Source organism: Fundulus heteroclitus, chromosome 14, assembly GCF_011125445.2.
Source record: "Fundulus heteroclitus isolate FHET01 chromosome 14, MU-UCD_Fhet_4.1, whole genome shotgun sequence".
NCBI classification, from domain to species: Eukaryota; Metazoa; Chordata; class Actinopteri; order Cyprinodontiformes; family Fundulidae; genus Fundulus; species Fundulus heteroclitus.
In genome coordinates this window covers 14,630,164-14,645,845 of record NC_046374.1, presented here as the reverse complement: position 1 = coordinate 14,645,845, position 15,682 = coordinate 14,630,164, and the positions used below count along the sequence as shown (strand labels likewise).

Here is a 15,682-nt window from a genome sequence, read left to right as displayed (position 1 = left end):
ACGACAGTGCACTTTTACTTTCGCCCTCTGGGGGGACCCTCGCTGGAAAATCAACCCCGGTTGCATAGTATACCTTTAAAATAGAAACTAGATGATTTATCTCGGTGTTGACTAAGGTCACGCTTTCTGATGGACTCATCAAAACATGGGTTTGTTCTCCTTAAGCCACCGTGTAACCAATTAGACAGTATGCTTAGTGTCACCATCAGCCTGAAGTCTTTTTCAACTTTCCCCACGTACAGCAAAGTTATTTCACAATAATGCTGTCTGTTGTTTGACATACGCTTCCCCGCGTTGTCCTACAAACGTAAAGGTGGTCACTATGGCTAAAAACTTCCTCAGCTCACCGGACTTGTCTCCAAAAATGAAGATTTGTGTTCTTTGGTGCATTGTGCCTTTCAGCCCACGTCAGAATTAGAGGTCGGTGACCGTCTCTTGTCCGCGTCGATTCAGCGTCTTCACAAGGCCTTTTGCGTTTTGTTTTGGAGTTTGCGTCCACAAACGTTCACCTCTGGGACACAGAACCCATCTCTTTACCAATCAGCACAATGACTGGACATTCCCATGCCGTTTATCCTTGGATATAACCGAACCAATGAACGTGGCACCTTCGGGTGTCTGGAAACGAGTCAGACTTGTGGAGGTCCACAATTCTCTCTTCCTAATATTTTGCCTGGGTTCTTTTGAGTCTTGCATAATGTTACAAAAGGAAGCGGAGGGTGTGAGGCGTTGCCTTAAAATGCCTCCATTTAACTCAGTCAGAAGCTTACAACGCCAGGGCATCATCATCTGGGCTGCACCCTGTTGTTTAAAGGTATAGTGATCTTAGTATATTTGAACATCTCAGTTTGAGGAAAATAAGACGCATTCTATGCAGGAAATTAAAGTGCAGAGCATTTTAACGCCGTAAAGAAGATGCAGTCACGTCGCCTCCACTTTCCGTGGGTTTCTACAGCGTTGGGCTGACATGTGACTTATATTAACTCTGTAGGTCAGGCCAAGTTACGTCAACGTTGCTGTAAAGGAACTGCTTTGTGTCAGCCTTTCCCATGTCTAACGCCACTTGTGTGGCTCCTGATCCGTCTCTTGACAGCTCAATCCAATTGGAAACAGGATTACTGAGCAGGATCAGGGGACATGGTAATAATAAGGTTTTTATTGCTGTGAAGCAATAGAAAATAAACCGCACTGCATGCCTAGATGCAAGCATGAACAGTGGTTAGAGCGTCCTGCCAGATATGAATTAAAACACAAGCCTTTTTCCTGCTCGTCTGCCAGCCTTGTAGCTAATGACGAGCTCTTTTTTTTTTTTTTTTTTTTTTTTGGTGGTTCTGTAATTTTTCTGCATTAGTTCGACAGTGCCGAGGGAAACGGGCTTGATAACAAAGAGGGTTGAGAACAGGGACCGGTGTGCAGTAATGGGGCTTGTGGCTTTTTTTACTGACTTCTCTCTCTGCTTACGTCTCATGGTCTCTGGGTGTCGTCGGCAGGTTTTGGCTCAAGCTTTCTCGCTAAGGAGGAAAGTGTAACTCCTGCTCCAGAAGTGGAGGTCAGCGAGGAATACCAAGTCAGCAGTCAGGTGATTATCCTTACTTTCAAAATCTGCTTTCTCATCTGACTAAATATGTTGGTGTGTCGAGAAAAAAAAAGCATCTTTTAGATGATCTAATAAGTTTTGAGGGGATTTTGTGAAATGTCTTAGAAGTTTTTTTTATGGCGTGCATTAGAATGATGCGTGCAACATTTAAGGTGTACTATGAAATTCAATACAACTTTATTTATTGGGCACTTTAAAAACAACACTATGGACCAAAGTTCTGTACACTGTTCAAAAACTAATAAAACACAAACATGTAGTACAATGCCATTTAACAAATGTACAGAACGTGCATGTGCAAAAAAACAACTACAGCCTATTTACAACAAATGAAAAATATGAGAAACAGCAGCGAGGGGGAGTGGGGGGAGACAATATTTAGAACATGTCTGGAAAATGTATAGCAATAGAGGAAGAGTTACGACCAGAGATATTCTTTAAGTTAGATTGTAAATGTTGTTTCTTCAGGTTTTCCACGAGTGCTTCCTGAATCCCTGTCAGAATAAGGGAACGTGTGAGGAGGTTGGAGCAGGGTACGTCTGCACCTGTATGCTCGGCTTCACAGGTAAATCCCATTAATCGGCTGGATCGGCTGTAGCCGTCGTACGTCACCACTGTCAGTGTCAGCCGCTGCCGTTTCCCCCTCAGGTGCAAAGTGTGAGGTGGACATAAACGAGTGTGACTCTGCTCCCTGCCAGAACGGAGGCCTGTGCAGGGATGGGATGGGAGACTTCCAGTGTCAGTGCAAGCCTGGCTTCTTAGGTATAGGACATGTCAACTTGTTCCTAAAAAAACAGAGTCGGTGATTCTCTGAAGGTTTTAAAGGACTTTCTGTTTGCCTGACTTAGGCTCCCTGTGTGAGAGTGAGGTGAACGAGTGCGTCTCCTCCCCATGTCTGAACGAAGGCCGGTGTGTGGACGAGGTCAATAAGTTCAGCTGCAGCTGCGCTGACGGCTTCACAGGTTAGTCCGCAACATGTTTCGATGGCAGCCAGCTGCACTCTATTTTCAGTTCACAAAGAACCATTTTTTTCTATTTTTAACCGTCCAGTTAGCAGTTTCGTACGCATCAGAAAGTTTGATAAACATTTGAACCTATAATCTTGTGGGTCAGTGGCAGTTTTTGGTATGGATCATATAAGAGGTTGTCCATTAGAAAGTTGGGGCACCGAGACACAAGTTAGATGCTTCTGTCAGTCGCTCCTTGAACAAGTTTTTTTTTTTTTCTGCTGACAGAGACTAAGGAGCCTATTTTGTTGGCTTTATGTGGGAATGCATTGCATTTTATCCCAGCCCAGAATTTAGATGACTCTCACATTTTGATTGTTTCTGGGGCGGTGGAAGGAGGGGTGATAATTTGTAACATAAGTGTCCCATCTCCACAGGCTCTCGCTGTGAGCTGGAAATCAACGAGTGCCTGTCCGGCCCCTGTTTGAACGGGGGCGTGTGTGAAGACCTGACGGGAGACTTCAGCTGTAGCTGCGCCGTCGGGTTCTCCGGGGATCGCTGCGAGATCGACATTGATGAATGTTACAGCTCTCCTTGTCTCAATGGAGGCTCGTGCGTCGATGCTGTTGATAGTTTCAGGTAAAGAAAGAGTGGCTTTATGCGTGTTTCCATCTGTGCTTACAGAAGCAAGGAAAACAATTGTTGTCTCCCCACCCTGCTCAGGTGTCAGTGTGTGACGGGCTTTCGAGGCAGGCTGTGTGAGGTGGACGTGGACGAGTGCTCTCCCAACCCCTGCCTGAACGGGGCCAGCTGCTTTGATGGTCTGGGGTCCTACACCTGCCGCTGCCTCCCTGGGTTCAACGGATCCAGGTGTGAGACAGGTACTACTGTATAGGACAGATGCCACATTGCCATGGCAAATGTGGAAGAGAGAAACACAGCATGAAAGGTTTAAAGGGCGTATATGATCAATTGTACAAATTTTCTTTTTCTTTTATGTAATGCGGTTGTTATTTTCTTTTAAAAGTTGAGGTGTGTGTATAAAAAAAAAATTTGTGAAAGAGAAGAATAGAGCGTAGGGCACCCAAACTCATTGCAGATAGCGGTCAAAGGTTGGTGAGGTTGCATGTGGCACATCAAACTTAATAGACACCTAGGACAAAGGCTGTACTGACAAATTATACAGTTTTAATGTGAGTTCCTAAAATTTATATTTATATGTTAATTTCTCCTGTGAGAAGGAAGAAGTCAGGAGAAATGTTGAGCTTGAAAACCTAACAAACTGGCACCCTACCCAAGGATTTAAAAGCATCCTGTGGGGAACCTGTATTTCACACAGGTGGGATTTTTTTTAATAGACTTAGACTTAGACAACTTTATGCGTACAGAATGAAATTTCGTTGCATACAGCTTGTAAAATTGCAGAAGAATTGAATTTACAGTATCAGGTGCAGCAGTGATTTGAAAGTGAACAATTTAAATGTAGACAATGCAGGAGAAGTCACAGTGTACAGGTGAGTATTATTAAAACCATTTGTATGTGCAGGATTGATTTGTGCAAGGGCATTTGTGCAAGAATACAACTTGTAATTTACCGTAAATTTAAAATACAGTATAAGGTGCAGCACTGATTTAAAAGTAAAACAATTGAAATGCAGGAGAAAGTCACGGTGTACAGGTGAGTATTTTAAAAAAAAAAACAGTTGTACTGAATTTGATGGTGCAAAGGGCATTTGTGCAAGAATGCATTTAAAAACTAATAGTTCGGCAGCATTTGTAATGCTAGATGGAGATGCAATGATGCAAAATGTGCAAATAAGCGAATGTTGTGCAGAGTTTATGGGTCATAGTTCAGCAGCAGTTCAGCAGCAGTTCAACAGTCTGATGGCAGCAGGGAAAAAGCTTTTGCAGAACCTGGTGGACCTACAGCGGATGCTGCGGAACCTCTTCCCAGAAGGCAGCAGGGAGAACAGTCCATGGTGGGGTGTGAGGGGTCCCCGATGATGTTACGGGCTCTGGACACGCAGCGCTGAGATGAAATGTCTTTTATGGAGGGAAGAGGAGCCCCAATGATCCCTTCTGCTGTCCTCACCACTCTCCTCGCGTTCTTCCAGTCGGAGGCACTGCAGCCTCCACACCACACAGAGAGACAGCTGGTCAAAATGCTCTCTATGGTGCTTCTGTAGAAGGTCGTGCGGATGGGCGGGGGCAAGGTCATTTCTGTTTTGGTTTTGACAGAAACAGTTTGAAGTGTAGGCAAGCTAGCAAACACTTCCATTTCTTCCAACAACTGTGTCACTAGAACAGTGACACGGTTATATTAACAAGCCAGCTTTTAGGGTGTAAAACATGAATGCCGTGAAGGGAAGTGGTAGAAAGTCTCATTTTTTTTAAGGCATAAAAAAATGATTTAATCATGAGCGTTTAACTTAGTTACATAAATACAACTGTTAAAATGTTATTCTGAGGACATTTTCTGTCAGCAGAAACATTTGTAAAAAAAAAAAAAAAATTATTTATTTAATAAAGCAATCTGTGGACATTTTGGTGCTGAGAAAATAAAGAGCAATAACAGAAAAACACATTGTCTTCCCTGGGAAACTTTAGGCTTACAGACAACATCACCTGTCGCCTCGATGATCTGATTCTCTGCCTTAGCTGGAGGTATCTGTCGTCAGAATGGCTAAAACCGCGTTGTGTTCCCATTCCTCAGCTTTCAGTTGTTCCTTCTCTTGAAGCCAGGTTTCCAGTTGTTTCTTATTCCTGGGGTGAAAAATGTTTCCAAGGGAAAGATTTTTTTTGTGTGTGTGTGGGAGGAATGATCTGTCCTCTCCACAGAATCTCAACCATGTTCGCTGCACAGATCTTTGGGAACAGTAAGAGTGCTCACTCCCTCCTAATTCATCTGCTGCCGATACGCAAGCCACACATAAATATGACACATTCCTGTTATAAAGCTCTTTTGTTCTTAATAGAAAGTGATCCATACACTGTCAGCAACAATATGGTCTCCTTTTACACTCGCTACCTCACCATCCAAAAGGGTTCCCTTTAGAGAAGGCCACCAAAGGCTAATTTTGTTATCAGACAATCGTGTTTTAAACCTGTTTAATAAAACAGGTAAAAATGTTAATTGTTATATATTTTTTTGTTTTAGAGCATAATGTAAGCATGCATTTTATCTTTGGCTGGTGAATGGGATTCTGGTATAGGAATCCCATATATAACACATATGTGGCTTACAGAAATGTTTTTTTTTATCATTTTCTGGTGTGTGTGTGTGTCCCAGAGATGTCCTCTGCCTTCAACCTGGACTTTGAGGTGTCCGGTATCCACAGTTATGTGATGATGGACGGAGTAATGCCGGCGCTGACAGAAATCACCTGCACCTTCTGGATGAAGTCAACAGACATCACCAACTACGGCACCCCTGTTTCCTACGCCGTGGAGGGCAGCGACAATGCTTTCCTTTTAATAGACTACAATGGGTCAGACATGCACAGACATCTGATAAAAGGCGTCGCTGTAAACCCCTCTCTTTATTTTAAATGATTGTTGTTTTTTTTCCTTCTGATTTGCCTGCAGGTGGGTGCTTTATGTGAACGGGAAGGAGAGGATTACTGACTGCCCTGCTGTAAACACGGGTCAGTGGTACCACATCGGCGTGTCATGGAGGAGCTGGGATGGCGACTGGAGGATCTACATCAATGGGAAGCCCTCAGACGGAGGGAAAAGCCTGTCAGTCGGCACCACTATCCCAGGTGTAGTGCTATCCTCAGCCTGGACTCTTTCCTGTTGATTCAGTTTGTTTTTCTGGGAAGATGTTCTGGCGCTCCCTGCGAAGTCATTAACCTCAGTGCTGCTCTCCTTCTGCAGGTGGAGGAGCTCTGGTTTTAGGCCAGGACCAAGATCAGAGAGGCGAGGGCTTCAACCCTGTCGAGTCTTTCGTTGGCTCCATCAGTCAGCTCAACATCTGGGATCGTGTTCTCACTCCGCAACAGGTAAGCATCTAACCTTTTCTCTTCCGTTATCACCACTGATCCAGCTTTAACATTGTGACACGGATGGATTCCAGTTCAAAAGATGCCATTTCATGTCTCTAACTGTGAATTGTGTATAATTCAGTCAGTATTCATTTATTTTTTTGTGAATAAACAGATTAAGGTTCTAGCCAGCAGCTGTCCAGCTTCACATGTGACCCACAGAGGAAACGTCCTGGCCTGGCCTGACTTTCTGAATGGTGTGGCAGGACGAGTCAAAGTTAACCTCAACAGTATTTTCTGTGCTGGTAAGAGAGATGCACCGAGTAGTTTGGCAGAGCTCCTTGTTGATCAAACGTTGTCGTAAGGCACAACGGGTTTCTGCTTCTCCAGATTGCCCCAGGCTGGACAGTGCTGTGCCCCACCTGCATGCCTCGAGCGTGGAGGTGAGCCCTGGTGCTCAGGTGCACCTGTCCTGTGATCCTGGCTTTTACCTGGTGGGCGAGCCAGTGCTGCAGTGTCAAAACAAAGGAGAGTGGAGCCACCCTCTTCCAAGCTGTGAAAGTAAGGCTGAACCAAATGGGTCTCTGTAGTGGTGATATACGACCTGAAAGAGCGAACAGAACGAATGGTAGATGAATCTGGACTAGAGGCTCATAAGAATATTCCTAAAAAATGCATTAACACATTGTTTTTTAGTTTACCCCTCTGATTGCACTTTCTATTGGCTTCAGTCTGCCTACATTTGTTCATAGAACCTTAGTTACATTGTTGTAATCATCAGTATTACTTGGAACAACCATCTTTTTTTACTAAGAAAAAAAAGATCTATATATGGACACAACACTGTAGCATGAGTCAAACGTGGTTCCTGAAAAGTCTGAAACAGCATAAAATGTGTATTTTACTGCATGAAAAATGAACGGGGTGCTTTTCCACCGTGGGATTACCGAGGTTAACTATGACATTCATAAAAAAGGGAACTCAGAAATATGTGTAACACAGATCCAAACTGTACTTGGCATTTCATGTAGAAAAATCCTTCAATAATAAAAATAATAAAAAGCTTTTGAAAGGAAAGTTTGGAGAAAACCTGACAGGCTTGTCAATACTGACAGTCAAATACTGAAATTATTGCTAAGTGGATCATACCCAAGCATTAATTAAGCAACAATACTGCATGCTGCTTTAAATTCATAGGATAAAAGAGTGTAATGTTTCTCCGATTTTTGATTCTGTAAATCTTGCTAAATAATGTGATCATCACAGCAGTAACCACATAACAGCAATCCAGATTTCAGTCATCTGTTTTTTTTTTGTTTTGTTTGTTTAATTTTGCTTTGCTTCCCTTTTGAGTCACATACAATGTAAGATTCATACTTTTCTGTTTCCATCTGGATGAGTTGCTCTTTTTTTAAACAAATCATCCACATTACAATGCACAAGTCATTTGTCCAGGGTGTTACACATCTCCCATAAGGGCGGCAATAAATGGGAATCTGTAATGTGGCTTTAGTTTTATTATTTGGAAAAAAATAAAGACTCTAAAATGATCCATTTATCCAGCTGGAAGCAGATAGCATATAATGTTTGTGCCACGGTATATTTCTCTCTGTTCGTGCTGCAGGAGTGTCGTGTGGACCTCCTCGCCCTCTGCAGAACGGCTTGTACCAGGGTTCAGATTTCCATGCTGGCAGCTCTGTGGTCTATCAGTGTAATGCCGGCTTTTACCTGCTGGGAGACGCCAAGGTGCACTGCAGCAACAGCGGCACATGGGGAGGACACGCACCCGCCTGTCTGGGTATAAAAGAGCCAATGACAACGAGTCTGGAAAAACAGCTAAATCTGAGATGCGTTCTGCCTTTCTTCATGTGCATGTGACTCTGTTTGTGTTCAGATGTGGACGAGTGCGCTCTGGGGTCTGACTGCGACAGTCATGCCAGCTGCCAGAACACGGATGGCTCGTACACCTGCACCTGCATTCAGCCGTACACCGGAGATGGCAAGAACTGCACAGGTGCAAAACGCCAGAGCCCTCCTGTCTAATGTTAGCGGATGAGTTATGCTGCAAGCAGATAATGAGTCATTATCTCCGGTGACATTAAACTTTAACAATTAAGTGCAGCTTTTTAATTCTTTCAAAGTGTTGCTGTTAGGGGTGTGCAAAATAATCGTCATGACGATGCATCGCGATTCTAATTTTCGCAATCTACTGCATCGATTCTTGACGCCAAGTATCGATTATTAATTTAAAAAAATGAATAAAATAAAATTGCATGAATGGTTGATGAACATCAGCCAAAAACAAGTGGAATACAACTTCATTGGTTTAAAGGACCACTGAGGCCATGTAAACGGCACTGATTATCCTTATTTTGTTATTTTAAGTTTTATAAATCCTAAGCGCTTTTTGTCAGTGTGTCCAGTAACAGTAATATTTGTTTTCAAGGAAATACCTCCAAAAGTAATTTCAATAAACACATCTATAGATGAATTCAGTTGCTTTCAGTTATGTATCAATTGAAGACACTATCCAGATCATACACAGCCAGTCAGCCACTGGTAATGGCTGTATATTTTTCTAACAGTGTTCAGTGAAAATATCACAATGCATCGCGATACATCGCAATAATTCAAGTATCGTGATGCATCATGATAGAATCGGATCGTGTCATGTGAATCGTGATTCGAATCGAATCGTGACTTCTTTGGCAATACCCACCCCTAGTTGCTGTATGCCTACTTATGTAATTTGTCAATGAGTAGAGTGATGATGTGTTTTCAGAGCCGGTTAAGTGCCAGAGCCCTGGGTCTCCGGAGTTTGGTCACAGAGACGGCAGCAGCTTCCTGATGGGCAGCGCCGTGGTGTTTGGCTGCGATAGCGGCTATGAGCTGATTGGATCTTCGCGCCTCCACTGCCTAGATTCAGGGACCTGGGACCACCCTGTGCCTTACTGCAGAGGTGAGAGCTTCGCTTTTCAAGCATTAGCCATTTTTCTTCTCTCATTTTAAATATGTTAACATAAATTAAGCCCAAAATGATCCAGATTTGATTTAATTTCACCAAGATGTATCTTCTAACTGGAGGTAATATTAACGGAGTGGCCCGTCCAGAGTCCCAATTTAAGTCTGCAGAGGGAGCTAAAGATTAACCTGACGACTGGGATGCCTTCCAACATCGAAGACTTGGAGTTCACTGTTTTATGAAAATAGCTGTGGAAACATACAAAGCACTGATCAGAAATGATATGAAGGCGTTAATGTCTGTAATGCTAAACATTCTTTCTATTGATTATTGAAGGGTGTAAATAATTGAGCACGTCTTTTTTCACAAAATGTGAAAAAAAACATATATTTCATTGTTGCTCCTTTTTTATTATTTTGAGCAATCCCTGCCTTTTTTTTTACTGTCAGAGACTTTAAATATAGATCTACCGGGGTGAATGAATAACTTTTGGCTTCACTTTACAGTATTAAGATACCACTAGAGGGTGTATTTTCTTCGTGAGGATGATGAAATGTCTGTTTGTGCAGTTTATCAATCTATCAGATTATCAATAAAGTAAGGAAAAACAACAAAACTGTGAATTTATTTAAGCAGGAACATTTTCCAGTACAGCAGCAAGGCCCTCAACCTTAGGTATGTGCTGACTCAGCAGGGTTGCTGTCGTCTGTACTGACAATGTGCTTCGGGAACCGCACTTTTTTTATTATGTTCGATAACAATGGGGCACGATTGTTAGAAATTGCTTCATGTTCTAAAGGGAAACTATGTGGTTTCACTTAAATGTTGTCTTGTCTAAAGAACTGCTAAGATTTTAAGTGAAAACCATAAATTATGTGGTGATGGCACAACTATTTACATATGAAATTAAGCCTTGTTAGACCAGAGGCAAACACACTGTAATAAAACTCAACTATTATTAGCAGGTTATTAGTAAGGCAAGGCATGGGTTTTATATTTTCTCCACAGATTCACACCCGTCAGATTTACTGTGCTTCACTGATCCTTGTGAAGAATCAGCAGGGTTTAAATTTGAGTTTTCTTACCACTTAACTGCATAAAGTACACATTTTAAGACAGATTTATTTATATTTTCCATGATGCTTGTACAATTTGGGCACTTAAAGCTTGCACAGTTGTAATCTTTGTTTTAAATCCTTTAATTATAAAACAGGTACTTAGATTTACAGTTGAAGACAACGTAATGCTCATCAATGCGTAGACATGCTGATGTGCATTTTATTTTGATAATCGTCGTTTAAGAGTTAGATAGTTCTGTCAACTACTGTGATATTTAACGCTGAAGATTACATTTTGCACACAAGATCGGGTGAACTTTAGATATGTGACCCAATCTCTGTAATAGAAACATGTAATGTAAATTCATTATGCAGTGGCAAATAACGCCAATAAACGGCAACAGATATGTACTCTTTTCAAAGTCTGCAACATTTGAATTGCCTGAAGAGATAATTACATGAGCAGCTCTCTTGTTGTTGTTGTTGTTGTTGTTTTTTTTTTTAATCTGACCACCACAGTGTTTCCATCTTGGCTCTAAGCAACAACCTTATGCATAGAGATAGTCCCAGTCTGATGTATTTAGCACATTTAGTTCTTTATTGTCATGCTGACCATTATATTTCTTTCAAAGACAAATAAGGCACACAAATATGGTTCACATTAGAATAGCATCAACAATTTATTTACATGAGAACTATTGAATTATATGGAAATGCAAGATTTACTGCTATTTCTTGTTTTATAGGACAATAATATTGCCACTCTTTCTATAAAAAGGCCTGTAAGTGTGACTGGATATGTTAGAGTCATGTTAACCTCTATTTACATTGGTTAATGAGAGGAAACGAAAATCACAGTGACCTCTTTTTGCCTTCTGAGCTCCATCCTGAGTTCAAGCTGCTCCACTCGTCATAATGTTTACTATAAGTGGAAAATGTTGCAGTGCATAAATGATGAAAGCCGTCTTGGAGAAGACAAATCTAATGAATATTCATTGTGTGTTCAGATGCTCAGTTATCTTAATATAAAAGTTGCTTAATTACATAAAACACTGGTTTCATTGAAATAGCAAAGCATCAGGTATTAATAATTGTCCCACTCTTCCCCCGTAGCTCTCTCCTGCCCGACTCCCTCTGTGCCTGAAAACTCTGTCATGACAGGAAACAACTTTACCTTTGGAAGCAAGGTGACTTTCAGGTACCATTTGCATCATGTCGGAGTGCCACTGTGACATACGTTAGTGCAACAAGGGGTCTTACATTTTGTAGAAAATAAATATCTGCTGTTTGGTTGTCCCTCAGCTGTAAAAAGGGCTTCCTGCCCCAGATCCCCTATGAGTTCTACTGTCTGTCGACTCTGAGATGGAGCGGGACGCCCCCTGTCTGCTACCCAGTGACCTGCGGGGGGCCGCCGACTGTGGAGCATGCAAACTATGTCCTTGGCACAAACACCTACCTCTCTACTGTTAAGTACACCTGTGTTGAGGGATACAGGTATGGATGAATTACAGATGATAATTTTTTTTTAATTATTATTATTATTGGTGTAAATTAGCAGTTTTATAATCTTTGAGTAACCTGTGAAAACACCCGTCTATACTCAGAGCTTTGTTGTTGCAAAGACCACAGGGCTCCATGGAAGTGATTTGTGAAGCGACAGGCGAGTGGAGCCGACCCGTTCCTCGCTGTGTGAGCATCCTGTGCAGTGAGCCGCCAGCACTTAAAGATGCAGTGATTGTTGGAGAAAACTATGAAGTCGGAAACAAAATTCACTACGTCTGCAAGGAAGGGTAAGTGTGGATCTGTTGCCTCATGTCAAAAATTGATTAGCCAAAAAGACAGTTGGCTTTTAAATTTAACATTTAAATGTAAAAATGTGCCTCTATGTGAGTGGTCAAGGAATGAGAGGTGCATAAACTGTTCAAAGTTACGTGTACTCCGCATACATTCGGTCACATTACAACCACAAGCTTCAACATATTTTATTGGACATTAATGCCATAAATATCAACACAACATAGCCCACAATTATAAAGTGGAGACAAAATAATACATGGTTTTTAAATGGTTTCCAAATATGAATCTGAAAAGTTCTGTGAGCTATTTTATTTAGCCTCCTTTACTGTTACGCCCCTAAAAAAAATCCAGGGTGACAAGTTGCTTTCAGAAATCACCGGAATGTTGCAAGAAGAAAACTACTTTTAAAAGGCAGTCAAAAGAAAGCACATCTGCAACTTACCAGCTGTCTCATATTGAACAGTGGAAATATGTGGAAGGTGGTCAGATGAGGCCGTGAAACATGGTGGCAGCGACATCATGCTGCCGCAATGCTTTTCTTCAGCAGAGCCAGGACAGCAGAACAATGTTAATGGGAAGAAGGACGGAGCTAATTACAGGATAATCCTGGAAGAAAACTTGTTGGAGGCTGCAAAACACTTGAAACCGGGGTGGAGGTTCATCTTCCAGTCAGACAATAATGCTAAACATATAACCAGAGCTGCAATGTAATGGTTTGGGTCTACACCATGTCCATTGCTTTGATTTACACCGTAGAATGGCCTAGTCAAAGTCTAGACATAAATCTAATTGAGATTCTGGTGCAAAACTTTGATGTTGATGTTTTCAGATGCTCTCCATCCAAACAAACTAAGATTGAGCTGTTTTGCAAATAAAAATGGACAAAATGCAGGCTGAAAGAGACATACCCCAAAAGCTTTGCAGCTGTAATTCCAAGGAAAGGTGTTTCCACAAAGGATTGACCTAGTGGGGCTGAACACAACACCATGCATTTCATAATATTTGTAAAAAAAAAAAAAATAATAAAAAAAATAAATAAAATAAATAAATATATATATATATATATATATATATATATATATATATATATGTGCTGTCAAACGATTAAAAATTTTAATCGCGATTAATCGCATAATGTCGATAGTTAACTCGAGATTAATCGCAAATTAATCGCATATTTTATCCTTTTATTTCTGAAAGTGTAATAGCCTGTTTGGGCATTTTAATATGCAATTTTGCAATAAATGACACTGATAAAACACATGCTTGTACAAAACATATTTTTATGTTATTTTTCAAGCACTTTTCAGAATTGGAATGAAAACATCCTGGTGCCAAATGTTAAACTCTGGACTATAATGGCTAAATGACTAATCATGACGCCCTGATGTTTACACCATGTGTAAACAAATGTGTAAATAAATACCTGTTTTCATGCCGATATATATTTTTTTTGCCTCTTAAACAAAGCTAGACATGGTATTATGCATAAACATATAAATTAAAAAAAATTGTACATTTCAATAAAGTCATAAGTTTAGTTCATTTCTTCACTCTCTCTCTCACACATAATTTTGAGCCTTCACACCAACAACAATAATTTCTTTGAATATTTTTGCTTACTGTTTATATCCATATTCATAGTTTAAGCCTGGAAAAAGGTTTTAAATTTCCAGGTCATTCCAGTCTTACACTTTGCTTGCAATTGGCCAGGAGCTTAATACCCTGAATGAGACTGTTTAGTAACTCCAGGTCCTTCGTTTGGCAACGTGATTCAGCCTAAGTTTGTCAAATATAGAGAAAACAAATTAATAAGCATTAAAGTACGGTTTATGGGTTGGGTTTCTGCAATTTAATCAACGTGTAAAAGCTCATCTTCAGAACCAATGTCTGATAAAATGGTGATCTGCACCATCTAATCTACTTTCAGCAGTTATCACCGGTTATTGCACCGTAATCTGCAGAAAATACGTGCAGAGTTGCTCTGTCTGCCTTTACTACCGTCGGCTCCTATGGCGGAGGGATATTTCAGCTGGATACACTCAAATGTAGTGCAGACAGGTCTCTTAATAACCCCTATTTCGTCACTTATTTTAGAGCCCAAATAAGCGATTTCACTTTCAGAAACGTGCCCAAAAAAACCGCAACCCGTGACTCATGAAATTTAGAAGCGCTTTTAGAAAAAAGCCCAAAGTCGCATGTGTCCGAGGGTAAAAGAAACTTCGCGCTCACTGTTGGCAACAGTGAGCGCAGCGCGGGTCTGTTTTGCTACAGTTTTCTAGCACTCTTGAAACTACGGAAACCGCCGAGGGTAAAAGAAACACAGTCCGGAGAGCGCGGCGGGGGGAAAAACATTAGGGCGTTAAAATGGGTTTGCGATAACGCCGTTAATAACGCGTTTAACTGACAGCACTTATATATATATATATATTGTACTGTAAAAGTAGTCTATCAATTAAAATCCCCATAGAAAACATTGAAGTATGTGCTTTTAACATGACAAAATGAGAGAACCTTCATGGAGTATGAATACTTCTGCAAGGGACTGTAAGAAGAAATAAAAGTCCACATTTTACCTTCTGTTTTGTTCTTTAGGTACACTCTGATTGGTCCAGAAACTAGAGAGTGTCTACCAACTGGCCAATGGAGTGAAGGCTTTCTGCAATGCGTCCCTCGCTCTTGTGGCCCACCTCCCACTATCGACCACGCCGTGCCCCACGAGACCCACAAGCTGTTCGGAGACACAGCCAGCTACTACTGCACAGACGGATACATTGCCAGCAACAACTCGAAGATGGTGTGCAGTGCTCAGGGTGTGTGGGTGCCCCCTGATGGCATGGAGGCTCCTCGCTGCATAGCAAACTTTTGCTTACGCCCGCCTGAACTCCCCCATGCCATTTTAGATTCAGTCAACAAACCCAAATATTCTAGCAACACTGAGGTGAGCTATAAATGTGGAGAGGGCTTCATGCTGAACACCACCGCCACGCTCCGATGCTTGATAGGAGGCGCGTGGGAGCCTTCGCCATTTGATATCGGCTGTGTGCCAGTAAGGTGCTCCAAACCTGAGGGCATTGATCGAGGGTACGTGAGAGGAACTAACTACAGCTTTGGAGCAGTGGTGGCCTACAGCTGTGAGACAGGGTATCTGATTCGAGGAGAGAAGAGGAGGATCTGCAAGGCTAATGGGGAGTGGGGAGGAGTCCTGCCCATTTGTGTTCCTGTATCCTGTTCCCCCCCACCCGTACTGCATAATGGATACATCCAGGTTAGTAAAATAAAAACGCAAAGAGCACTTTGATCCTTTTTTGACTTTTACACTTACGGCTGTTTATGTT

At 41.6% G+C, this 15,682-nt stretch overlaps 1 protein-coding gene across 3 annotated transcripts in view; it reads left to right on the top strand.

Moving 5' to 3' along the window:
* svep1 (sushi, von Willebrand factor type A, EGF and pentraxin domain containing 1) overlaps positions 1-15,682 on the top strand; it is a 121,345-nt gene that overhangs the window by 87,437 nt on the left and 18,226 nt on the right. For 2 of the 3 annotated variants that reach the window (XM_036146347.1, XM_036146345.1), the window contains exons 20-37: positions 1,491-1,579; positions 2,066-2,162; positions 2,246-2,359; positions 2,446-2,559; positions 2,982-3,183; positions 3,268-3,425; positions 5,834-6,032; positions 6,130-6,305; positions 6,421-6,545; positions 6,703-6,832; positions 6,918-7,088; positions 8,152-8,325; positions 8,422-8,541; positions 9,310-9,486; positions 11,661-11,745; positions 11,850-12,041; positions 12,152-12,337; positions 14,940-15,612. In XM_036146347.1, coding sequence (XP_036002240.1) covers positions 1,491-1,579; positions 2,066-2,162; positions 2,246-2,359; positions 2,446-2,559; positions 2,982-3,183; positions 3,268-3,425; positions 5,834-6,032; positions 6,130-6,305; positions 6,421-6,545; positions 6,703-6,832; positions 6,918-7,088; positions 8,152-8,325; positions 8,422-8,541; positions 9,310-9,486; positions 11,661-11,745; positions 11,850-12,041; positions 12,152-12,337; positions 14,940-15,612 — 3,182 coding nt within the window. The remainder of the gene's footprint in view (positions 1-1,490; positions 1,580-2,065; positions 2,163-2,245; positions 2,360-2,445; positions 2,560-2,981; positions 3,184-3,267; positions 3,426-5,833; positions 6,033-6,129; positions 6,306-6,420; positions 6,546-6,702; positions 6,833-6,917; positions 7,089-8,151; positions 8,326-8,421; positions 8,542-9,309; positions 9,487-11,660; positions 11,746-11,849; positions 12,042-12,151; positions 12,338-14,939; positions 15,613-15,682) is intronic. The other variant, XM_036146346.1, reaches the window with a different exon arrangement.